The 27083-nt window shown below is 42.8% G+C and overlaps 1 protein-coding gene across 2 annotated transcripts; it reads right to left on the bottom strand.

The window, feature by feature from the left end:
- Positions 1-3060: 3060 nt before the first annotated feature.
- HOMEZ (homeobox and leucine zipper encoding) lies at positions 3061-17868 on the bottom strand. Of its 2 annotated transcripts, none has more exons than XM_075277022.1 (2): positions 17807-17868; positions 3061-8092 (listed from the first exon to the last, which is right to left on the bottom strand). In XM_075277022.1, the coding sequence occupies exon 2, from the start codon at positions 8003-8005 to the stop codon at positions 6353-6355; it is 1653 nt and encodes a 550-aa protein (XP_075133123.1). In that variant the 5' UTR covers positions 8006-8092; positions 17807-17868; the 3' UTR covers positions 3061-6352. The 2 variants fall into 2 exon arrangements, with proteins under 2 accessions (XP_075133123.1, XP_075133114.1); XM_075277013.1 differs by having other exon boundaries at positions 17686-17857.
- Between the last annotated feature and the right edge of the window lie 9215 nt (positions 17869-27083).

Here is a 27083-nt window from a genome sequence, read left to right as displayed (position 1 = left end):
ATACCGAGGGGGGATGCAAACATAAAAAACACTGTCACTTAGCTATCCCCGGCTCCACTGCAGTCCTCGGTGGTGTTGGCCATCTTTAATGACGTTCAGACGTTACATGACCCGAGACGCAGGCCCCAGTCAAGTGACGTCAGGGACCACACAACTACACCTGAAGCCTGTATGGATCGCGGAGAGGTAAGTAACTGTGTTTTTTATGTTCCTTACCTCTCCCGGGCCTCCGATCATAATTCTCGGGGGTCTAAAAAGACCCTGGGAGATTACTCCCGGCCCCTGCCAGGATCGGTAAGTAAATAGGACCTGTTACTGGATGGAGTAACATGTCCCGGGCCCTGTGGCAGCTGCTACCCCAGTAGGTACACCACTGCTAACATCGATAGCCTATCCATCAGATCAGACAATCAGGAACCTGTACAGAGCTGCTCACTCGCTGTACATACTGTCACACAGACTTCAATGGGACAGCGCTACAGTTCGTACGGGGAGTGAACAGCACGCCCAGCAGTATGTAAACACTACCAATAATTGTGCTGTCTCGGTACAGGTTATCTATGGGATTCCCGGATGTCGGACCTTTGCATATCTAATATTGATAATCAGTGCTGGAACGACCAGTGTTGCAACCATAACAACTGCTATGGGTCCTGCGACCTTGGGGGGCCCAGTCAGGCCCCTACTTTTTAAAAAATAAATAAATAAAGCAGATACTTGCTGGATTACTCCAGGAGGCAATGGATGCTATTTACTAGTAATGCCCGATCGTGCACATTGCTGCCTCTGCCTCCCCTTCAGCCCTCCAGGGGGCTCCATGCATCCCGAGTTACATCTCTGAATAGTGTGAGGACCTTGAAAATGAAGAGAGAAACAGAAGTGGCCGTGGGTAGGATGGGTAAGCAGGACCATGAGATTCCTCTTGCAAAGGTTTGTCTGATGGTTTTGTTCTGACCAAAACAGAACTGCTGTTATCCTCTGGGGTCTCTCTGTGGGACATGATACTGTGTGGAAGGGCCACACTTGGGCATTATACTATGTGAAGGACTGTTCTGAGACATTATTCTGTGTGGAAGGTTACTATTGGACATTACACTGTGTTCTACCGGACATTATCCAATACCTGGTTTCAGTCACCTTTAAGAATAAACTCCGGAGGAGCCTAGGGCAGGTGATGGCCTATAGACATATACACTGTGTGGGAGGGTAAGGGGGCATTTATACCATATGGGGTCACAAAAGTGGATGTTATATCATGTGGAGGCCCAGTAAAGGTGGCATTATACCATGGGGACTAGTAAAGTTTTGGTTGTTCTGGTCCTCAGATGCAGAAATGTTCATATTTTTAATTCTCTTCTGCGACTTTCAAAATGAGCAAACTGTCACTAAAATTACAAACCTATTAAGACATTTTCATAATGATGGCCTATCCTCAGTATGTGATCTTTTGGGGTCCAACACCAGGACCCTGCACCGATCATCTGTACTAGAAACTTCTGGGTGCCGCAAGGTGCTAATGGATGGCGGCGCATGTAGCACTGATCCTTATACTTGAATAGCAGCGATGCAGTATGCGCAGCCCATCAACCAGAGGCTGCTAGAACATATTATCTGTTCAAGGTCCATTGGTTGGACACTGACAGATCACATTCTGCTACACACCACCTGTCCACTAGCAGCTTGCAGCAACTGCAGGCTCTTACAGCAGTCGATCAGCACAGGCTCCAGGTGTCAAACACCGACAGATCTCATACTGATGGCCTATCCTGTGGATGGGTCATCCATATGAAAATTTAAATTTGGGGCTGGAAAACCTGTTTAAGTCTTGTTATTCACATTCTTAGAATGTTAAAGTCGATAGAAATTAGTAATTTTGCCTTAACACTTGACAGTGACATCCTGACTGTGTGATACAAAGAGAAAAATGATACCTGTGTGTATCCCTGTAACTACACGAGTTAAAAATACGCAAATTAGACTACCTTGGTGAAAAAGAGGAACTTACGAGACAGAGTACCCCTTCTGATCTGTGACTACGTGAAGACTACCACAGAACTATAAAAGAAGATCTTTACCAGGAAACAAATAATGTTACACAATACTATGGTATAGTTCTGCTTTTATCCAATTTGCTTTTTGTTAAATTTGTATTATAAATCATTTTGTGCTACGAGAAACAAAATATTTATCTATATGAAATGAATTACTACAGATTATTCCCTTCAACTATCTATGACTGATCCCTTTGCATAGGCAGCAGCAGAGCATGCAGACTGTGCTAGCTGTTCTTGCACATGTATAGGAGGATTTGTAAAGTCAGGAATAAATATAACAGCTGTTGCCTGAATGCTACTTTGCTACATTCCCCTAAATACATTGGGTGGGTGAAGGCTTTGTATCCCAACACCTGCATTTGACCATATCTATAAAACTTCTTTTTAGAGGCAATGTCTAAGCCTTATAAGATGATCGAAGACATTCTTACACAGGGCAAAGATCGAGAATGACAGTTTCTATGATTAGTGGCCTGTGTAAATGGTCCGTAACCAGAAGAATTGGGGTAAGAAGAGAAAACTGCAAAGTGCAAATTTCTGTTTTATGGATGAGGCTAGCTTATGTGCCTTACCAACCTTATAAGGGAAAGCACTGTATAAAGATTTTTCTATATTGTGATCTTGTAAGAACAGCAATATAAGTAGTGTCTCTTTTCATTTATATACACTCATATACCAATATCCACTTCGATTTCACCTGGTATATTATTGTACATATTAGAAAGTGATCCCACTCTATACAACGTCACTATAGGAGCAAAATGGCACCCAACCTAAGATCTTCAGGATTGGATGTTATACAGTCAGGCCATGAAAGTATAAATGGATCACTGATTTTGTTAACCAGCTTAGTGGAAAAAAAAAAAAAACATTTAGTTATAAACTAACAACATTTTACTGAAATTTTTTCAAAACAACAGAAATCAAGACATTGTGATCTTGTAAAATCAACTAAAATACTAGATTAGATTTTTATGTGATGTGACAAAACACATTTCAATCGATCTAAAAACTAATTCATTGGCAAAAACAAAATTCCAACATAACCAGAACACAGGGAACAAAAAACTAAAGAATTGACAATAACAGCGACTACCCATCCTCTGCCAACCGGAAATAATTGGAGCGCGCTTTGGATTTAGATTTGTATCCGGCAGTGAGCACAAGGAGACTCTGAATACAGTCCTCTATGAAGTTAGCAGTGTAACCAAAGATGGAAGACATGGACATTTTTAATTTCTAAATCTGTATTACTAAACATAGCATTTTTGCTAAACTACTTCTACGATCAGAAAATTCCTACATAATGTCAGTACCCTTAGGGTAAGTCCACACAGGGTTTTTTGGTCTGGAACCGGAGGCTGCCTTAGGTTCCGGATAAAAATACAGGTAGCTGCGACTGGATGCCAGGGCAGTGCACCGGCATCCAGTCACGCACTCAGTTCCGGATTAGGCCCAAACGAATGGGCCTAGTCGGGAGGGTCTTCAGGCGGGTGTCGCGAGGCGAATCCGCCTGAAGAATGAGCATCTCGCTTCTTTTTCCGGGAGCTGGAACAAACGGCTCCCCGAAAAAAAGAACTGACCGGCTCCCATTGAAATCAATGGGAGCAGTCTTTTTGGTCAGGATTTTGAGGCGAATATGGCCTCAAAATTCTGACTAAAAAACCCAGTGTGAACTTACCCTTAAAAGTTTGACCTCCTAATATCATGGGATCGTTATGTTTAACATAAAAATAATCAAACATCAGCAGTAAGTGACAAGCCAGTCTGCACCAAGGCCCCGCCAACATTTGGAGTATCCTTTAGATTTGAAAATGGCAGACAGAAGTGTGCAAAAAGGGAACATTATTTAGCATACAAATGATGAAATATCCTCAATAGATAGTAAGCTAGTCTGCCTTAAGGTCCATTTTTACAAGCATTTATAGAAGTGTTTGTCCCCAGTCTTTGCAGTGTGTGAACATCAATCATCATTTGTTGGGTGATTGCATCATTTATGATTGACATAAAATGCCCCATAAACACGGGATATGATGCAGATGCAAACTGTACAGGGACAAACAGTTATCTGTTGCCGTATTGGGATTGACTGCCTTGTGTAAATGGAAGTTATCTAGTGCTGGTCAGCATGCTATATTGTCAAACAACACTTGTTAGCTGGTAGAATACTAGCCTGGGAAAAAAGTACCCTCAAGCTGGCTATACATGTTAAGTAGCTGTCAGCCAAACTCTTATTTGACTATCAATCAGCTACCTAGCCTGAATCTCCCAAACACCTGCATGCTTGTCTGAGTGGTACATGTATGTGAAATGGGAGAGGGAAGAAAGTAGTTTATTTCCCAGAGACCATCCAACTACCCCATCATTAGCTCCCTTGTCACCTGCTATTTGGCCCTCATACACCTTAGATGATCTGCCAAACCAACCGAAATTGGCCAATACACCACAATTTTGTACACAGCATATCTTGTACTGTCAGCAAAACATATTTTTCTTAAGGATTTTCTGGACCCTGCAAGCTACATTTTCATTTACGTATTATTATCACATTACTAAGCCTGCTGTGCATAATGCACTAAACTGGCAGAGGACGACGTGGCTTTGCACTTGTCTGACCGCCATCTGTAGCCAGGCATATACACAGAGGTGAATAGTTTTATCAGCGTCTAGCTGATTATTTATTAGTATTTTAGCTTTTTGTTCTTACATTTGTTTTTTTTAATATTTTTGTTGTAGTTGTAACTATATACACACTTTTTCTCCAAAGTTAAATTACAAATATTGATAATTTCCCCAAATGTCATAAATATAAAATATGCATCGATCCTTATAGATTTTTTATTTTTATATTTTTTTTATAGGTTTTACTAACTTGTATAGAATGGCAGATTACAGTAGTTCTATGACAGTATGCTGTGTGCTGACTCTTGTGGTTGCTTCATAAATGCTTGACAAGAAACAAAAAGAAATGTAGATTGCTGTATTGACCAATATTGGCTCTGTACTACCTTACACCTTTTCTGTTATTCACACATGGCCGAGTCAGAAATTTCTGCTACGGTCCCATTAGTCTGAACTGCGTGTGCAGAAATTCATGTGCATTGTACCGAAGCAACTGCACTTAGACAAATAGAAGGAATTTTCGTTCAAAAATGTTTACAACAAATCTTCTGCTTATTTTTTAGCCATAAGAGTGAATACAAAAAAATTATACTAAAGATAAAACAGAAGGACTAACCCATTTCCTATTTTTTGTATCCGGCTCCGTGTACATCTTAAATAAAACAAACTGCACCAAAGATTAATCAAAAATCTACAAGGCCTGGCTTCAGTGTTTTTTCTGTCTATCACGGACCTGAATGGTTAAAAATAAAATAAAAAAAAACAAACAAAAAAACCTTTTGTATACTGATGCACTTTCACATCCATAAAAATGAATGTGATTAAAAAAACAAAACAAAACTTTTTTTTTTTTTTTTTCACACAAATGGTACATCTAAAGGACCATCTAAAGGTTTGGTGGTGCTCTGGAGAATGTTCCCCACAAATTACTGTAGCTGGTTTAATACTGAATTTCCTAGTGAAAGATTCCCTTTGTTCTCCGGGGCATAAATATTGATAGCCTAACCTTTCATCAGACTATGATTGTTTGATCTGTGGTGGGGGGAGATTTCCATACACGGCACCCCTGTTGATCACAATACATGGGCTGTTAGATTGTATAGATTGCTGTACATATTAAAGTTTCATATAAATCAATGGGATAGAGCAACATTACCAGGCACAGTCATACTTGAAATTACGGCTTTATGGTTGGGTAAATAATGAAGGGGACATACTGCTTGCAAAAGTACCTGAGCCCCATTATTGTGCTGAGTTACGGTATATGCGTTCCAGAGCACCACCAAACACTAAAGATAGGTCACCAATGTTAATGTTCTGGAGAACTTTTTTAGGGTTCCTGCACACAAGCTGTTCCAGGCCACAAAATATGTTCCATATATCGGCACTATTTTCAAGACTGCGCCACGTCCTGAGACCCTGACTCACAGTATCACAGTTAACTCAGATGCTGCGAGTCACTGCCTCACCAGAAGACTGCTGCCCCATGGTGATTTCCTTCAGGACAGTAGCCCATGGTGAGGCAGTGGCTCATAGCATGATAGATAACTATGATACGTACACGTAGATAATAAATACAAAAAGTGTAACAAGTTATATTATAGGTAGAACATTATTTTCTTTTTTTATTCAAATAGACCATTCCTAATAAAAATATATGTCTTTAATCACTGCATTTAGTCCTGAATGACAACAACTTCATCTTCATCTAACAGCTCATCTTCCTCTTCATCCAGACATACTTCCACTTCAGCAGGTTCTTTAGATTTCTGACAAAACCAATCTAGTATCTCTTTTCGACTTAAACCAGATTTCTTTATAAGTGAAAGCAAGTCCTCCTCACGTATGTTATCAGAAGTACACCAATATCTGTCGAGCACATCATACTTTTTTTGGGATGTAGACTGAATAAGGTCCTGATGCGAAGGCTGCGACTGTGAAGAAGTCTCTATTGTAGAGGTTGATTTTACTTTATCTTGTACAGATTTTGGTGTCCCTGAAGTAGTTGCATATCTATTAGCCTGGATTTCTGAAACGTTTTGCATAGTTTTTCCTGAGCATGGACTCATTGGTTCGGTTAATTTTATAATTTGCCTGCCGCTTACAGAATGTTCAGATAACTTTACTAACACTTTCACTGCAGGCTTGCTTTCTGATTCTGGGCTTCCTAAATCAGGAGCCAAAGTCACAACTCTAGCATGTTCTCCAGAGGCGTGTTCACCAGGTCTTCCATTTTGACTCACATGATGCTGCGGTTCATCCAACCATTTTGGACGTTCCTGGATACTATCACGGAACCACCGTAGCTGTCCATGTTTTAGTGCATAGCGTGTATCTCCAAACCACTGAATGATGTCTGACCTTGGTAATCCAGTTATTTCCTCCAGATTTTTGTAGTCTTCGCGGCGGGCCCACTGGCACTGCAAAAAAAATGATTTTAGTATTGCCAATTGTTCTTTGGTTTTTCTCTGTCGTCGCATAACTCGGTTGTAGTAGTCTTCTCTAGGAGTTCCACCACTGGTCTCATTAGACCCATGAGCCTGCCTTCCTTTGTAATCATCAGCAGTCCAGTATGAAGACAACATTTTACGGGTTTCTTCATCTGTGGCTGGAGAAGACACAGAAGAGTTATTTTCAGTCTCACTTGCTGCGCAGACACGGCTTGCTGCCGCAGGCTCAACTTGGCTTGTACGTGCCTCTTTTAGTTCAGGAGGCCTGCCAGTAGGCGTTTTACAGTGTCTGTAAGTGCTTGGGGAGTCCAAACTTGAGCTTTGCTGCTTTTGTTCAGTGGTGAACTCTACAATAATTTGTCTGTCAGGTGTACTATCATTTAATCTCAATTTCTTTGCATCTGGGGCCCCATCACGTGAAGACGAGCAAGGAGAATGTGGAAGTATTATGTGCCCTGCATCACGCTTTGGTGAAGGATGCGATGATTTTTCTAATTTCCTGAAAACATTAGATTTCTTGGCTACTGAAATCAGATGCTTAAAATGTAGCTGATCCTGATTGTAAAGCAAACGTGAGCGTGCTTCTTCAATTTCTTCTGAGGACCAGCTGATACCACAGCGAATACGTTGTACCATGAACCAGGTTTTCACTTTCTCCATTTGTAGTCCATGTCGCAAGCAAAGCAGTGCAATCTCTGGCATTGTAGGATAAGGAAAGTAACTAAAAGTGTGGATAAGCTGTGGGTGATCATCCAACTCATTGGTCAGCTCTGCCTGAGTCCAAATTAACTGAAGATCATCAGAAATAGGTGGCAAACACACAAGTCCTGGAGTGTCCTCTGGATACACACCCGAATCATTGGTGGCTGTGGGAGACATTGTCCTGTTAGAAGGCTGGAAGCCTAAGGCAGCTTGGGATTTTCATTCGAACTGTATGATGACCAATTTATTTGCTCTTTGGATTTTCTACATAAAGATAAAAGAGTATGTTAGATTGTAAAACTAAGACCACAAGATTACATATACTTTATATTCATTTACTTGGTTCCTTTTAACATTTATTCACTATATTTCAATATAATAGCAAAGCTTAAAGGGGTTTTACAGGCAAAATTTTTTAGTTTTTTTTAAAATGTCTGTTAGTACAATTAATGGGTTTAGCGTGTTTTGATTGATTACTGAGTGTCTCTAGGAGCTCCTGGTATGTCCTGCATTTGTTTACCTGCTTCTGCTTCCTGCTATGTAACTTGTTCACTCCCAGTCTCTCTAGCCCTTCCCTACATACTCAGCCCAACCCCCACCCATATTATATGCTTAACCTCCACGCTTCTTCCAGTGAAACGGTTTCTCCCTCTGAACTGATTCAATTTGTGTGAGCTCTTCAACTCCAGCAATGAGCTACCTCTACTGCGCATGTAGAGGTGAATTTTTGGCAATGAGTGTGCACAGCGCTTAGGGAAGAGGAGAAGAACAGCCTGCCGAATCGTTACAGAAGGAGGAGCCATCTTGTTCGAAGAAGCATGGGGGTTAAGTATAATGGGGTAGATGGGGGGAGTAGAAGTGATGATTCGTTTCCGGGAATGGATCGTCACCGGATAATGAGAAAGTGTCCCAGTAACAGTCACATGACCTCCCCAGGGATACGGGTAACTATATATTTTTGATTAATTATGCTATTTAGAATGTAGCATGGGGGAGTGTTTAGATTAGTGTAGGGATTTCCAGTTATCCTGGACATCCCCTTTAAATTAGGAAAAACAGTAAAACGCCAGATTTTTAGAATTCAAATGTCATGCTACACTAAGAAATATACAAGTCATCAAATAGATAATAACCACTGCTCAGATTTATCACATGCGACTTTTTAAAAAGTTGCAAGAATTGTAGCTGTCTCACTCAAGTGATGCGCTGGTATAGAAAGTGAAGCAGCATCTCACGACAGCAATGTTAGATTTATAAATGTACCAAAATCACCAAATATTGTGCAACAGTAAGTAAATTTACAGACATTACAGCAATGCAGATTCCAGAAAAATGTGTCTTTAAGAAAACCACTCCTTATATTCAACCCAGATGTTTTACAGTATATTATATTAATCAGTATTACAGTGAGTTTTATTTGTTCATGTAGAATGTCGGCTAATGATTGGCTACCTAGAAATGCACTCTTATAGCACAAGACTGGAGAATCTTAAGTCAGCCTATCCATCTCGAAGCACCAGCTGTTCATTTCCTTTTAGCACCTTCAAAAGGTTGTCACTTCCTTACTAACAAAAGTCTGATTTGCAGAGGACCAAACAAAGAGTTTAGAAACAAAAAAATTAAACTAATATGGATTAGTAAAGGTCCAGTTTACGGCACAAACCTTAGCACATTGCTCAGCATAAACCAACATGCCTAAAAGTTCTGAAGTTCTGGGTTTATTGAGTATCGCTGTACACCGCAAACACTTTCTGGAGATTTCATTCTGTATACAATGCCAGACTTACCAGTTCCAGATGATCTGACTACCAGTAGTGTGAGATCACAAGCAGGCACATGCCTATTTATTATGCCCTGTGGTTGTCTAATACTATTGGGAGTCAAACGGGAAGATCGACCTCAAGTCAATGAGTGTACAGCGTCCTCCCCCGGTCATTAATGAGAGAACAAAAGGTTAACCCCACCTCTGGTGTCCACCCCCTTATTCTGCCGGGATCCTTTGTTTCCTGACCTCTTCTTTCAAATGAATGGGATTAACTGCTGTGATCTTCCAAGAAAGCTCAACACCCTGTGTCCTTATATAGGGGATAATGAGCACTTGCTATCAACATGTACAGCAATAAAAGAAGAAAAAAAAAAAAAAGACAACTGCATAAAAAGCATGCCTATATATTAGGAATGCTGGTATGGGTATAAAGCATGCAGTTATAATGGGATGTTTGCTATCCACACAATATCTCCATAATCTCCATACTGCTTTTTTCCCTAGAAGACAGAGTCAAATATACAAAGCAGTTTGTACAATGTGGGCAGCGTGCGAGAGGGGCTTTGTTATGTTGTGCTTATTTACACTTCAACCCAAATCAATGAATGAACATCCAATAAGGTAATGGCTGAAACCCACCTCTATCAAAGACCCCAAGGCGATGTACAACTGCAAAGGGGTACCCCACTAACAGAAACATTAAGAATACTTTAAGACCTTCTGCTGAATGAAAAGGGCAGTTTGGGATCAAAATACACGTGATCAACTTACATGTTTTAACAAGCAGGTAACAAGAAGTTCCCCCAGACTGCACAAAGTCTGATGTCCATACACTTTAGATTACTGTGAGAGGATCAGGTGAAATGCATACAAAAGCAATCTAGGGTATAAGGGATGGGGGGCGGGGGTGGGTTAAGGACTGAGCAGGTTGTACTTCAATAACAATAGCAAGAGCTACAGCTCATTGATGGGGGTGGGGAGTGCAGAGAGTCTGGCCTCCGCTGATCTAAAATTGATGGCCTATCTTAATGAAAAGTTGGATCACCCCTTTAAAGAGCTACAAATTGTCTCCACTCACCTATGCAGACAATGACACATGGAATACAGTTATGGAGCATGTGGAAAACTTTAGGTTTTGGTGAAGTTTCTCTTTAAGAAAAAGTATTTCAGTAATGTATGGCCTGCTTAGCCCGTCTTATTTCCATAACCACTCTAAAATTTGTATCTAAAATAAACAAAAAAATTGAAGACTTCACAACTGTCCATTGACTTTTTATGTTTAGGCAGTCGAAAATTAACTGTACATCCTTGAAGAGTTAGGCTGGGTTCACACTACCGTTGAATTCTGGAGGTGTCCGTTACAAAAAAAAAAAAAAAAGAGGACACCTTTCATAACAGACATTAACGGACACTAGCTGATGTTAATGTGTCTGTTTTTTAACTGATCCATTTAATGCATCAATTAAAAAAAAACGAACACACTAGCATCATTAGTGTCAGTTACGCTGGGTTCACACCAGCATCCGTTCCCCAGTTTCCGTCTTCTGCAGGCAGAAGACGGAAACCTGTCAGACCGTGTCCGGCCGTTAGCTCTGGTGAGAGTTTTGTGCTCTCTATTGCAGGCCTTATCACTGATAGAGATGATAGGGAATACAGAGACTTAAACAGGGATTTTGTTGAATGGTGCCAGCAGAACCACCTCAGGATTAATGCTGGGAAGACCAAGGAGATGGTGGTGGACTTTAGTAAACGGAGAAGTGCTCCGACCCCGGTGGAGATCCAGGGGACATGTATTGAGATAGTCAGGACTTATAAGTATCTGGGTGTGCTCCTCAATAATAAACTAGACTGGGCTAATCACCTGGAGGCGCTGCACAGAAAAGGCCACAGCAGACTCTACCTGCTCAGGAGGCTGAGGGCCTTCAGAGTCCAGGGGCCACTTCTTGGGGCCTTTTCAACTCTGTGGTTGCTTCAGCCATCTTTTTCAGTGTGGCCTGCTGGGGGAGCAGTATATCAACCAGGGACAGAAATAGACTTGACAGGCTGATCAGAAGAGCCAGCTCTGTCCTGGGGAGCCCCCTGGACCCAGAACAGGTGGTGGGTGACAGAAGGATACTGTACGTGGTGAGCTCCACACTGGAGAATAAATCCCACCCCATGTATGGGACCTTGATGGCAGCACTGTAAGTGACCGTCTGCTTCACCCAAAGTGTGAGAAGAAGCGCTATCGTAGGTCCTTCCTTCCAACCGCGATCAGCCTGTAAAATTTACATCAGTCCAAGTGAAGATCACTCCGTACAGAAAACTAAATGAGTATAATTATGAAGTCTTCCTTCTTTCTTCTCTTCCTAAGCTGCTATATACTCCTAAGTATATCTTCTCTTCTCAGCATATGCGTGTCTACTTATCCTAATATTATAAAATGTGAAAGTTTGTGTGTTTGAATGTTTGTTCCTGAATCACGCCCAAACGGCAGGTAATGCGGGGGGTGGAAAGGGGGCCAGGGTCGCGGGGGGGGGGGGGGGGGGAGAGAGAGGGGGCCGGGGTCGTGGAGTAGGGGTGGTGGAAAGGGGGGAGGGGGTTGGAAAAGGGACGCAATGGGGATTGTAATATATTACTGTGTATTATCCTGTATCTGTATTACTATTCTGCTGTAACATACTGAAATTTCCCCACTGTGGGACTATTAAAGGACTATCTTATCTTTGTGTCCAGTTAAAAATAAACGGTTTCGCCATGGAGAGCACAAAACGCTAACCGGCGCTCATGGACGGACACTTTTCAAACCCATTCATTTGAATGGGTTTGAAAAATGCCTGCAGGTTTCCGTCTCCTGCCCATTTCCGGAGACCCCGGGCGCAGATGTAAACGAGCCCTTACTGTCAGTTAGTGTCCACTTTTTTTAATACTGTCTGGGGTTTGGGTTTTTTTTTTGGTTTGTTTCTGCTTTCTGAGCATGTGCAGAAAAAACAAAAGAGGATACAAAATAACGGACAGTAACTGATGGCTATCAGTTAGGGAGCATTCACAATACCGTCAGTGTCCAACAGCGAGTGTCCGCTGCTATTGTCCATGCAAAATATTGCGCGGACATTAGCATCAGACACTAGCTGTGTCCGTGACATTTTGCATTGATTTAAATGGACATCGGGTACGTTCTTTTACTGTGGGTCCGTGGGTGTCCTTAACTGTCCGTTCCCAAAAGTGTCCGAAACCCGACATGTAGGTTTTTGCTGTCCTCTTGAAAAGTCGGGCATCTTTGGGAATGGACAGCTAAGGACACCCACCCGATGTCCATTTAAATCAATGCAAAATGTCACGGACGCAGCTAGTGTCCGATGCTAATGTCCACGCAAGATTTTGCACGGACAATAGCAGCGGACACCGACAGTAGTGTGAACGCCCCCTTACTGTCCGTTATAAGTCCGTAGCCAATACACTTCAATATTAAAAAAAAAACAAAAAAAAAACCACACACTTGCTGTCCGTTTTTTTTTTTTTACGGACAAAAAAATCCTGCATTGAAATTTCCATTGAAATTAACACAAATTTTAAAAGGGGTTATCCCATCACAAGGATCCTATCTATACTGCTATCTTATGTGGATTTAAGACTTTTCTTAAATACATTGCTTCAGCAAAACTGGTTTGTTTGGCCGCTATCTGAGATTATTCACTTCATTGTTTACACTGCGTTTCCATAACCACGGACCTGGGGATGATGCTATCTCTCCGCCCAGGACAAGTGATGTAGCTCACTGCTCTCAGGAGGGGGAGCGGAGTGCTAAGAGCGAGCTTGTATTTCTGAGCTGTTTATCTCCCTCTTTCAGTTATCAGGTCTGCTAATTGTATTTTGCTGATAAGGGCTGTGAGAGGGAGTCTGTTACCTCTGTATGTAAACACAGCCTCCCATTGATTTCAATGTGTAGCGCCCGTAAGCCAGCACACATTGAAGTGAATGGGATCTGTTTTGAGCGCTCACACTCTGACACGTGTATACGTGTCTGAATGCGCGAGCGTTACTCCGTGGGAACGGGGTCTAAAACCTCACCCACAGTGGCCAATGACTGCACAAGGGTGGGCAGATCTTCAGACATTGCATGGATGCTGTGCTTGTTACATCTCGTGTTCTCACCCATTTTACATGGTCAAGTTTGGGTGTTCAGCTGCACCGAGGAGCTGAGTTCACTTTGGATGAGCCAGTTTAAGGCTGGTAAATTCACTGAATACATGGACCATGTCGATCTGGCCTAAGGGTAAGTACACGTTCGAAAAATTTTGGCCATGCATGGGATTTTTTTTTTTTTTTTTTTTTTTTACATAGAGCTCACAATGTACATTTTTCCCTATCACAATGTACATTTTTCCCTATCAGTATGTCTTTTTTTTGGAATATGGGATGGAAATCCATGCAAACACGGGGAGAACATACAAACTCCTTGCAGATGGGTTTTTTTGGGTTTTTTTTTAGCCCTTGGCAGGATTTGAACACCAGGACTCCAGCGCTGCAAGGCTGCAGTGCTAACCACTGAGCCACCGTGTGGCCCCTGGATTTTTTCTTTTTAAACAGCCAATATTCACTGTTGTGTGGCTATAGCTGTACTTTTGGCTACGTCCTTATGTGGTGGCTGCTGCATGAAACCCTGCCTACATTAAGTGGCCAGTATTCGCACGATTATGTTCGTAAAATAGATGGATTATCTCCATAATTGTACTATTATTTGCCAGTGGTGTGCTGTTCATATGTCGCAGTCACAGCATTAGAACACAGGCCACGTGTTGCAGAAACAGAAGTTGCATTTTAAAGTACCAGCAAAAGGAATGAGATTTCACTTCATTTCATCCACATCGCGAATAAAAAAAAGTTGCGTGTGCAAAAATGTTAGTATTTTTGAAAATTGCAGCATATTCATTTCAGCAGCGGAATAGTGAGCGGTTTCCCTAGAGAAATAATAGGGGAAGAAACACATTCAATGAAAAACCCTGTAGGTAAAAAGACAAATGCGTTTTCACTGTGTTTCGATTTGCGAGGCCTAAAGCTAGGTTGTCACAGGATGTCTCGTTTACATTTTCTTGGAATTTTGTAAAAAACGGTTGGAAAAGACATCAGAAAAAAAAACGGATAAACAAAGCAGCAGCTGCGTACAAAGGTAGATAGTATAGGACATTGAATGCTAATTTTGTCTTTATGTGCAGCTGCTGCTCTGTTCATGCCTTTTTAAATAGAAAAATGCATGCAATTTCAATTTAAAAAAAACAAAACACAGGATTTTTTCACATGTGTATTTCAGCAATGTTTACATAATGCCTGCACGTGACATCATTATAATTACTTTCTTCATATGCCACAGAGTGCATAGGGATTTTCTGTGCATTATCTCTTTACTTTGACACCGCTCTGTGCATTATCCTTGTACTCTTGACATCACTACAAAAACTCCAAGGTATAATAAATCTGCCCCACTATATAGCTGGATTAATTTATAACTACAGACAGTTCTGAGTCCACAGGTTTCCTCACTAAAAAGTAAGTGACACCCTGATTAATTTAGGCTATTTATTATTAGGATGGTGACATACTATATACCTGGATGTAGTTATTGCTGCAGTCAGTTCTGGGGTCACAGGGACCATCACTAATAAGTGACACCCTGATTAATTCCACAATATTTCTTATTAGTGATGACACACTATGTACCTGGATATATATACCAGCAGTCAGTTCTGGGGTCACAGGGACCATCACTAATAAGTAAGTGACACCCTGATTAATTCCAGGGTATTTCTTATTATGGTGGTGTCACACTATGTAGCTGGATATATATACCGGCAGTCAGTTCTGGGGTCACAGGGACCATCACTAATAAGTGGCATCCTGATTAATTCCAGGGTATTTCTTATGTATGGGACTTGGCAGCACTGTAAGTGACCGTCTGCTCCACCCCAAGTGTGAGAAGGAGCGCTATCGCAAGTCCTTCCAACCGCGATCAGACTGTATAATCTACATCAGACCAAGCGAAGATCACTCCGCACAGAAAACTAATGATTATGATGTCTTGCTTCTTCTGTTCCTTAGCTGCTATGGACTCCTAGTATATCTTCACTTCTCAGCATATGTGTGCCTACGTCTGTAATATATTACTGTGTACTATCCTGTATCTGTATTACCATGCTGCTGTAACATACTGAAATTTCCCCACTGTGGGAGTATTAAAGGATTATTTTAGCTTATTTTATTAGTGGTGACACACTATGTACCTGGATATATATACCGGCAGTCAGTTCTGGGGTCACAGGTACCATCACTAATAAGTAAGTGACACCCTGATTAATGAACCTTCTACGCCATCAGAAGACAACTGTACCACCTCAAACCACTGGTGAGGGTCTGGCTGAAGATATTTGACGCAGTCATCGCTCCAATCCTTCTCTATGGCAGTCAGGTTTGGGGCCCAGCCACCTACCCAGACCAGTCAAAGTGGGATTCCAGCCCAACAGAGACCTTCCACCTGGAGTTGTGCAAGTACCTCCTCCATGTCCACTGCAGCACCTCCAATATGGCCTGCATGGTCTGCAACATCGAGGAATGGAGAAGCGCAATAAATAACTCCAAGAAACTCACTGTGTACCAGTCACTGCAAAGAGACTACACCATGGCCACCTACCTGGAGAGAATACGCCACCCCAAACACAGACAGACCCTGAGCCGGTACAGACTGAGCGCCCACAACCTGGAGATGGAAACGGGGCGACACAGGCAGATGTACAAGCCACGGGAGAACAGACAGTGCCAGCACTGTGACCAGGGGGGCCCTAGAAGACGAGGCCCATTTCCTGCTACACTGCACCAAATACTCAACTGTGAGGGCCGTCTACTACCAAAGACTTCATATCTGCAGACGAGAAGAGGAAACTCTACATCCTACTGGGAGAAGAAGAGGCCACTGTGGAGATCGCTGTCCAATACGTGTCCAGCTGTCACCAAACCAGAGGAAGATGAGACCCCACGGACTGTTATACCCCAAATCAGCCACCCCACCCCACACTCTTACCCTCAACTCCAACTCCCCCCCCCCCACTTTACTAGCTTTGGCAATGCCAAATATCCATTCGGACGTGCCAATAAAGCCTATTTGATTTTATTTATATTTCTTATTAGGGGGTATCACACTATGTATCTGGATATAGTTATAACTGTAGTCAATTCTGGGGGCGTGGGAAGGGATGACAAGGCCGAAGGCATACATTAAGTGGGAAATGTGGCTCATAGTTGGCATACATTTCCCTCCAGCAAATGGCCGTGCGGAGGCTGTGCATGATTCATGAGGTGTGTGCCCTGCCATGAATGAGGGGCACCCTTCACCAACTACTGGATTATAAAGACTGGCGTTAACACCACCAGTCTTTGTAAATATGCCCCATAATGTGTCTTAACCCTAATAATATCCTGGAATAGAGGTAAATTTATTGTACCTTATATGGCAATTTCCTGGCATAAAAACTTGCATTTTTTGGGGGCAAAAAAAACATTGCAACTTTTGCGCTCCACCCTGGCCACTCTCATGACAAAGGCGTGTGGCGAGGACATGCAGGGGTCAGCCATTAGCCTTGTGCCAGCTTATAGCCTGGCTCCTCTGGAGGGTGCGCTACATTTATGCCTTGTGCGTCACTGGTGGGGTTACCCAATGTTCCTAAATTTCCCCCTGTGTACCCGGATGCCAGCAGTTGTGGGGCCACAGCTGCCTTGTCTCATAAATAACTGAGGCACTGACTCATTGCAGGGCATTTCTCACTAGGGGCCTGGTGAGCAGTAAAACTTTACAGTCAGGGCTTGCTCCAACTCTAGTCAGCGGCAGACTGGTGCTGCCACCCAGGGGTTAAGAACAGCTGCTCTCTTGTCAGCTGAATCTGTGCAGTGCAAACAAAGTAAACAGACATGGGGCACACACCGGCAAGGACTTCGTTCAAACGGAGACAGGAGCTGCGATAACACGGCACACGTGGAGGGAGACCCCATATACATCATCGAGCACAGCGAGCAGTGGTTCATGTGACACCACACACATATATACACAAATACACAACACACTCACCTTGGCTACGCCACTGTGTGTATCATACTGCTCCTCAGCTCACCACAGCGGCCGTACAGTACTCCCCTGTGCCCTCATACCAGCCTGCTATAGGGGAACGGACTGTATACAAAGCTATTACCGTGTTGTTGTGCGTGTACAGGCTGAGACTGGGAGGGGGTCGTTGCCAGGATCTTTCCACAGAGGCCCTCAGATTGGTGCATCAACAGGAAGGGAGGGACCTATGGGCCAAGAATGCTGGGAGCTGGGCACCGCTGGGACTGGGGAGGGAAGCCATGGCGACGTACAGTAATGGCTACGGGGATCGGTTACTGTAGTAAGGGCGCGCTCCAGGCTAGCTGTGAGGAAGCGTCGTCAGGGGCAAATCCCGAAAAGTGTACAGTCACCATCTGATTCCTGTAAGCGGTAATGGCGATAGGTGATCAGCGTATAAAGTGAGCTGGACGCAGAAGTCATACAGCTGCAGTAAGGCCAGGGGATCTGCCTTGTAGGAAAGTGCCTTGTACTGAATAACTGTATAGGCAGGGAGTAGCTACTATATACTGGGACAGGACAGGCTGCTGTGTATAGTCAGGGAGTAGCTACTATATACTGGGACAGGACAGGCTGCTGTGTATAGTCAGGGAGTAGCTACTATATACTGGGACAGGACAGGCTGCTGTGTATAGTCAGGGAGTAGCTACTATATACTGGGACAGGACAGGCTGCTGTGTATAGTCAGGGAGTAGCTACTATATACTGGGACAGGACAGGCTGTTGTGTATAGTCAGGGAGTAGCTACTATATACTGGGACAGGACAGGCTGTTGTGTATAGTCAGGGAGTAGCTACTATATACTGGGACAGGACAGGCTGTTGTGTATAGTCAGGGAGTAGCTACTCTATACTGGGACAGGACAGGCTGTTGTGTATAGTTAGGGAGTAGCTACTCTATACTGGGCCAGGACAGGCTGCTCTGTATAGTCAGGGAATAGCTACTATATACAGTGACAGGACAGGCTGTTGTGTATAGTCAGGGAGTAGCTACTCTATACTGGGCCAGGACAGGCTGCTGTGTATAGTCAGGGAGTAGCTACTCTATACTGGGACAGGGCAGGCTGCTCTGTATAGTCTGGGAATAGCTACTATATACAGTGACAGGACAGGCTGTTGTGTATAGTCAGGGAGTAGCTACTATATACTGGGACAGGACAGGCTGCTCTGTATAGTCAGGGAATAGCTACTATATACAGTGACAGGACAGGCTGTTGTGTATAGTCAGGGAGTAGCTACTCTATACTGGGCCAGGACAGGCTGCTGTGTATAGTCAGGGAATAGCTACTATATACAGTGACAGGACAGGCTGCTCTGTATAGGCAGGGAATAGCTACTATATACTGGGACAGGCTGCTGTGTATAGTCTGGGAATAGCTACTATATACTGGGACAGGACAGGCTGTTGTGTATAGTCAGGGAATAGCTACTATATACTGGGACAGGCTGCTGTGTAAAGTCAGGGAGTAGCTACTATATACTGGGACAGGCCAAGCTGCTCTGTATAGTCAGGGAATGGCTACTATATACTGTGACAGGACAGGCTGCTCTGTATACTCAGGGGATAGCTACTCTATACTGGGACAGGCCAGGCTGCTCTGTATAGTCAGGGGATAGCTACTATATAGTGTGACTGGGCAGGCTGCTCTGTATAGTCAGGGAATAGCTACTATATACTGGGACAGGAAAGGCTGCTGTGTATAGTCAGGGAGTAGCTACTCTATACTGGGCCAGGACAGGCTGCTGTGTATAGTCAGGGAATAGCTACTATACACAGTGACAGGACAGGCTGCTCTGTATAGGCAGGGAATAGCTACTATATACTGTGACAGGACAGGCTGCTCTGTATAGGCAGGGAATAGCTACTATATACTGTGACAGGACAGGCTGCTCTGTATAGTCAGGGGATAGCTACTATATACTGGGACAGGACAGGCTGCTCTGTATAGTCAGGGAATAGCTACTATATACTGTGACAGGACCGGCTCCTCTGTATAGTCAGGGATTGGCTACTATATAGTCTGACAGGTCAGGCTGCTTTGTATAGTCAGGGAATAGCTACTATAGAGTGACCAAACAGGCTGCTCTGTATAGTTTGGATTTTCTCCTACTGTATATAGTCAGGGAATAGTTACTATATACAGTGACAAGACAGGCTGCTCTGTATAGTCAGGGAATAGCTACTATATACTGTGACAGGACCAGCTCCTCTGTATAGTCAGGGATTGGCTACTATATAGTCTGACAGGACAGGCTGCTTTGTATAGTCAGAATTTTGCTACTATATATTGTGACCGGACAGGCTGCTCTGTATAGTCAGGGATTGGCTACTATGTAGTGTGATAGGACAGGCTGTGCTGTATAGTCAGGGAATAGCTACTATATACAGTGACAGGACAGGCTGCTGTGTATAGTCAGGAATTGGCTACTATATAGTGTGACAGAACAGGCTGCTCTGTATAGTCAGGGATTGGCTACTATATGGTGTGACAGGACAGGCTGCTCTGTATAGTCAGGGATTGGCTACTATATAGTGTGACCGGGCAGGCTGCTCTGTATAGTCAGGGATTGGCCACTATATACTCTGACAGAACAGGCTGCTCTGTATAGTCAGGGATTGGCTACTATATAGTGTGACAGAACAGGCTGCTCTGTATAGTCAGGGATTGGCTACTATATAGTGTGACCGGACAGGCTGCTCTGTATAGTCAGGGATTGGCTACTACTGTATATAGTGTGACAGAACAGGCTTCTCTGTATAGTCACGGATTGGCTACTATATAGTGTGACAGGACAGGTTGTGCTGTATAATCAAGGAATAGCTACTACCGTATGTACAGTAACAGGACAGGCTGCTCTGTATAGTTTGGATTATCTAGTATATACTGTGACACGACAGGCTGCTCTGTATAGTCAGAGAATAGCTACTACCGTATGTACAGTAACAGGACAGGCTGCTCTGTATAGTTTGGATTATCTAGTATATACTGTGACACGACAGGCTGCTCTGTATAGTCAGGGAATAGCTACTACCGTATGTACAGTAACAGGACAGGCTGCTCTGTATAGTTTGGATTATCTAGTATATACTGTGACACGACAGGCTGCTCTGTATAGTCAGAGAATAGCTACTATATACTGTGACAGAACAGGCTGCTCTGTATAGTCAGGGATTGGCTACTATATAGTGTGACAGAACAGGCTGCTCTGTATAGTCAGGGATTGGTTACTATATGGTGTGACGTGATAGGCTGCTCTGTATAGTCAGGGATTGGCTACTATATAGTGTGACCGGACAGGCTGCTCTGTATAGTCAGGGATTGGCTACTACTGTATATAGTGTGACAGAACAGGCTTCTCTGTATAGTCACGGATTGGCTACTATATAGTGTGACAGTACAGGTTGTGCTGTATAATCAGGGAATAGCTACTACCGTATGTACAGTAACAGGACAGGCTGCTCTGTATAGTTTGGATTATCTAGTATATACTGTGACACGACAGGCTGCTCTGTATAGTCAGGGAATAGCTACTACCGTATGTACAGTAACAGGACAGGCTGCTCTGTATAGTTTGGATTATCTAGTATATACTGTGACACGACAGGCTGCTCTGTATAGTCAGAGAATAGCTACTATATACTGTGACAGGACAGGCTGCTCTGTATAGTCAGGGATTGGCTACAATATACTGTGACAGGACCGGCTGCTCTGTATAGTTAGGATTATCTACTATACAAACTGCCCTCTAAAGTCAGGGATTAGCTACTATATAGTCGAACAAAACAGGCTTCTCTATACAGTGAGGTATTTTCTGCTTTGGAGCACTCACTTTTGTCACTGAAGTGCTAAAATCACAGAAAAGCTACAGGACTGTAGTGGAGGGAATGCCCTGACTATCCACTAAAGTCTTACTGGTGAAAGCACTTATTTTTCGGTCATGTGCTGCCCTAAGTTATTTGTTTTTTTTTATTCCCATTAGACAGATCAACTTTAAAAAAAATAAAAAGTCTGTGAAAAAGTGCTGTGATTTTCACAGACCCATAGACTATAACACTTTCCCATTGCTGCCATTTTTTTGTCTTTGATTTTTTGTTTTCTACTCCTGTTCTTCCCTAAGCCATAAGTTTATTTTTCTGTTCATAGAGGCCAGTGAAGCTTTTTCATACGTGGAATAATTGCACTTCAAAATGGTACTATTTAATAGCCTATACATTGTAATGGGGAGCTGAAAAATATCAGAATTGGGTACAATTAGAATAAACCACATTTGTTCCATACTCTTATGGGTTTTGTTTTTACAGCATTAACTGTGCAGTGAAAATATGTTACCTGTATCTGTGGTCGATACAGTAAGATCATTACAAAGTTTATAGTTTTTGTAATGTTTTTGCTATGGTTAATTTGCAGGAGCAAATGTCAGCAAACGCAGAATCTGGCTGATACAGAGCAGTAACCATGCTACCGTATTTTCCGGCGTATAAGACGACTTTTTAACCCCCAAAACTTTTCTGAAAAGTTGCGGGTTGTCTTATACGCTGGGGCAAAGGAGTGGGATCGCAACGCTCCTGCCACTGCTGGCTTCCTGCATCAGCAGGAGTGGAGCGTTGCTGCGGCCGCAGCCTACACAGCATCCACTGTGCTATTACAGCGTATGCTGGGTATGTAAAGCTAATGGCAACCGCTCTTCTTGCAGAGTGGTCGCCATAGCAACCGGGTCTCCGCTATACGCAGAGGTGCAAAGCTAATCCCCGCTATCAGAATGCATTCTATTTGCGGGCAATAAAACTTAACCCCCCTCCCCAAGTGCAAAAACACCCCCGGGGCCGGTCCCCACCGGCTCCATACCTTTAAAGTTGCAGGCCGGCTCCTGCACGGCGAGTTCGCAGGAGCCAACCTGTTCCGATGACAGCCGGAAGCCTACTGAAGGCTCCCAGGCCTGTCATAGCTATATTACTATTGCTATTACTATGACCATCCGTAAGAGTAATGTAGAGAATCTCCCATAGATGGCAATACACTTGGCAATTCCCCTAGTGGGGTTAAAAAAAAAAAAAAGTTTCAAAAAAATATATAAAAAATAATTTTAAAAAAGTTCTAAATTACCTCCTTTCCCTAGAATACATATAAAAGTAGAAAAATACTGTGATGCACATACACATTAGGTATTCCTGTATTTGAAAATGCCTTGTCTACTTACAGTATAAAGTAATTTTCCTGTACGGTGAACGTCAAAAGTGCCAAACTGCCGTTTTTTTTCACTGTTTCGCGTCCGATTTAAACAAAAAGAGATCAAATAGACATTCCCCAAAATTGTATAGCTACAGTAAATCTGGCACTGCCAGATTGTTTATGCAGAAAAATGGTTTTCAGGCGGAGAGGCCGCTTACGGACACCAGCAGTTTGCTTTACAACCCATTCAAATGAAGCCAAGCCATCGCCTGTCCAGTTTCTTTGGGGTTTAGGACAGAAACCCCGGGCAGACAGCGGCGGTAGTGTGAAAAGATGGTTCAGGACTGGAAAGCAAATAAAAAAGCATTAAAGAGTATGCTAAGGGGTAAGAGTGTATTAAGAAGAGGTACCCCACAGAAGAGGGGTAGTCTTATACGGCGAGTATATCCTAAACTCTATATTTTAACTGGAAAAGTTGGGGGTTGTCTTATATGTTAGGAGTATTTAGGTTCATTGCTTTCTATTTTTCTTACCTGGGGAGTTTTTGGCTGCGCAGTGTCTGGGGTGGCATCCTGGCGCTGCGGGGTTGTCCTGTCGTGGGTATTGGTGCACACCTTCTGACTTGCACGTGCGCACTGATGGTAGGCAGCTTTATCTCCTGGTTGATTAGTCTGTCCTCCCATTTGCACCTGGGAGGAGTGGTCTCTACTCTGTATTTAAACCCATGCCTCCCATGGTTCTGTGCTGAGTGTCGCTTTTACAGAGCTAGGCCTTAGCAGGAGGAGTAGGTGGTTATCTGGGATAGAGGAAGTTCCGTGGTTGGTTTTTGGGAGGTTTGGGTGAATTAGTTGGTGTGTGTGTTTTCCCTTCTGAGTTCACCAATCCTCCCTCCGTGTGTATTGACTGTGTGAGTGAATTGCCTTATCCTTTGATTTCTACTCAGTTTCCCTGTGTTTGTTTCCTAGTGTAAGGTTCCTTCCCATATTGGTTTGGGGGAATCCTTTCCCACATTTTTCCTGTGTGCTGCTTGTGTTGTTAGTCAGAGCACACCCTTGTCAGTCCCTGTCAGTAGCAGCTTCACTTGTTCGTTAGGGGTGACCCCCTTTAGTCTCCAGTCCCTAGAGTTCTTATAGGGCATTCCTTCTCCCACTTCCCTCTAGGCCTACGGTATCAGTGAGAGAGGAGCTGTCGGGGTCAGGCTTAGCCTGAGTACAGCCAACCCACACCCGTGAGGCAGGGACCGGGATAGCTAGTGGGAGTAGTGCAGGGCGAGATTTCCTACTGCTATTCCTTAGCCCCGTTGCAGCTACCTGGACTAACATAACATTATATGCCGGAAAATATGGTATTTGAATCCAATTCTGCACAGCTAGATAGGCCCAGACCTCCAAACAACTTCACCATCACGCACTGCAAGATGCATAGTATAGATGGACTTTTCTGAATTTGGGGTCTGAGTTATTACCACCATACCAGAAATAAACACTTACTGAAACTACTTACAGGGCAGATTTGAAACAGACGAATACATGGTCCAGACAAATGATCAATACCAGGAGATGTGGTCAGAGGCAGAATCAGGAGAAAAAATGGATATCAAATACAAAGCCAAGATCTGGTTCCTAGTGGGTACGTCAAAGACAAAATAAGCCAAGGCTCAGACTAGCAATCTAGTACACACGATCCAGGTTCAGAGCCAAATTAGAGTATTAATATAGCAGGCAACCTGGTTCAGGAGAGAAATGTCTTTTATATGCCTCCTCAGCTGCTTATTGAACAAGCCCAGGGAACTTCTAAAACTGCAGAAGCTTCTCAGGTTGATACTGTAATGTTAAAGGAATAGCAGCCGAATTGGGAATCCTGAGGGGCTATGGGATCCTTAGTTCTCAAACCAGATCTCTTTTTTTTTATAGTAGGTTTTACCCATAGAACCAGTTTTTCTTCCTATAAACAGGCTACTATTTTTCTGGTACGACTGGTCCTGATCCCAGCCTGTATACAGTTTGTTAGACTCCACCTTAGAATTTTTTTTTTTTTTTTTTGTGAGAGTGGAAAGAGTTAGAATTAAGAGTATTAGTGCAAGTAACATCAAGAGAGCAATTCACCTTATTATAAGACCCAAATGGCTGAAAATTACTACACATCGCAGAATTATTTACAGGATCCTAAAAATCTTTAAAGACAAGATACCTCATGATATAGTAGAGACTGGAGAACAAGAAGCATTACATTTAGAGCTCCATTTAACTAGTTCCCCTTTTTCCCAGTCAAGTGCTAGATTGTGGGGCTTCAGAATACACAGAGTCTATTTTCAGTGCCACTGGTGGAGTGGCATATACTAGTGCATCTCAATAAATTAGAATATCCTCAAAAAGTTATTTTATTTAGTAATTCAATTGAAAACGTGAAACCCATATATTATATTGAGTCATAACAAACAGAGTGAACTTTTTCAAGTGTTTCTTTCTGTTAATATTGATGGTTATGGCTTACAGCCAAGGTAAACCCAAAAGTCATTATCTCAGAAAATTAGAATATTATATAAGACCAACTGTAAAAAAAAATATTTAACACAGAAATGATTGGCATCTCTATCATAAGCATGGTCCCTCCTGTCATAAACTGATATTAAATCCACTAGCTACATAAGTTCTGGCTGGGACTTGCGTAAATGCTGGTCCAAACAAATGGTGACTGTCATGATTTAATCTAAAGAGGTGAGTAATTAACTAACAAGTCTTTTGTAATATTGAACAGTGGGATCATTCCACTGAGCGTGAACCGACTGCCTATGGAACTCAGAACAGTAATCGTCATCTGGACGGTGACCTTGGCAAAGGGCAAGCAGATTAAATTGCTGTAAGGTGAGGTTCATCTTACTGTAAAACAAGCACAGCTAAAACCTGATCCACAATATAGTCCAGGAGCATGGTGTTATAGAGGAAAGGCTGATGCTTTGGGGTTTCCCTGCAAAAAAGAAATTATAATGGCAACCTGTTGCTGCTCATCACCTGAAGAGTAAGGTCAGAGAAGAAAATATAGCTTGCATCTTTCATGAAAGATGACAAAAGATTTTGTAACAGAGTGAGAGAAGGGGGTGAGCAATGATAAGGAAGCAGTGTGGATGGTACACAGGAAACTTACATAGCAGGAAGCTAACTCCAAGTAAACAAATGCAGAAGATCCCAGGAGCAACCACAGAAATCACTCAAAACACTGCTAAAAGTATATGGGTGTACTATCAGATGTTTAAAAAAAATTGCCATGAAAACTCCTTTAAATAAGTTACTTCTGAAGGCAATTGTGTGTACTGGATTTTATTTAGAGGTATTAGAGTACAGGGGGTTGAATAGTTTTGTACATCACACTTTTCAGATGTTTATTTGATTAAGATTTTCAAAACTATGTATTATTTTTGTTCCACTGTACATTTATCTGTTACTTTGATAGTGGTCCATCATTTGAAATCTTAATAAAATACATTTAAGGGCTCGTTCACATCTGCGCCCGGTCTCCGTTCATACAGGTTTCCGTTTCCTGCACAAAACTGAGCAGGAGACGGAAACCTGAAGGTCTCTTTCATACCCATTCATTTGACCGGCACTCACGGCCGTACCTGGTCTGACAGCTTTCCATCTTCTGCATGCAGAAGACAAAAAGCTGAGAACGGACTCCAAGCGCTAGTGTGAACCTAGCGTAAGTTTGTGGTTGTTAGGTGGCAAAATGTGAAAAAGTTTAAGGGTTATGAATACTTTTGCAAGCCCCCGTACCTGACTGAACTTGATTGTGTGAATGATGGAAGTGAGCTCCCAAATGACTGGATCACTAAAAGCTTTACATCAGTTACGTGCTGATTTGACCCTACTGTTTGGGAGCATACTGCATCATAACTCCAGACATGTCAACTCACTTGGTTTTCCCAGGAGTCTTCCAATCAATAGTCACTACCTTAGTATTGACTGAACTATCAGGTTATCTCAGTGCAGTGAATACTAAAGTGGAGGTTGCTGGGAAATCCCCAATTTACAGTATGTAAAGACTAGGGTTGGTTCACAGAATACCAAAAGCAATTGCAAGCGCTGTGCAGTAAAAGCTATAGACTAGTATAGACTATAATGGGGTCTGTGTACTTGCCGCCAAATCTCCGCACAGAACATGCGGACAGGAAATTAGTGGCAAGCACATGGACCCCATT

Source organism: Leptodactylus fuscus, chromosome 1, assembly GCF_031893055.1.
Source record: "Leptodactylus fuscus isolate aLepFus1 chromosome 1, aLepFus1.hap2, whole genome shotgun sequence".
Lineage (NCBI taxonomy): Eukaryota > Metazoa > Chordata > Amphibia > Anura > Leptodactylidae > Leptodactylus > Leptodactylus fuscus.
This window is presented reverse-complemented; position numbering and strand designations above follow the sequence as displayed.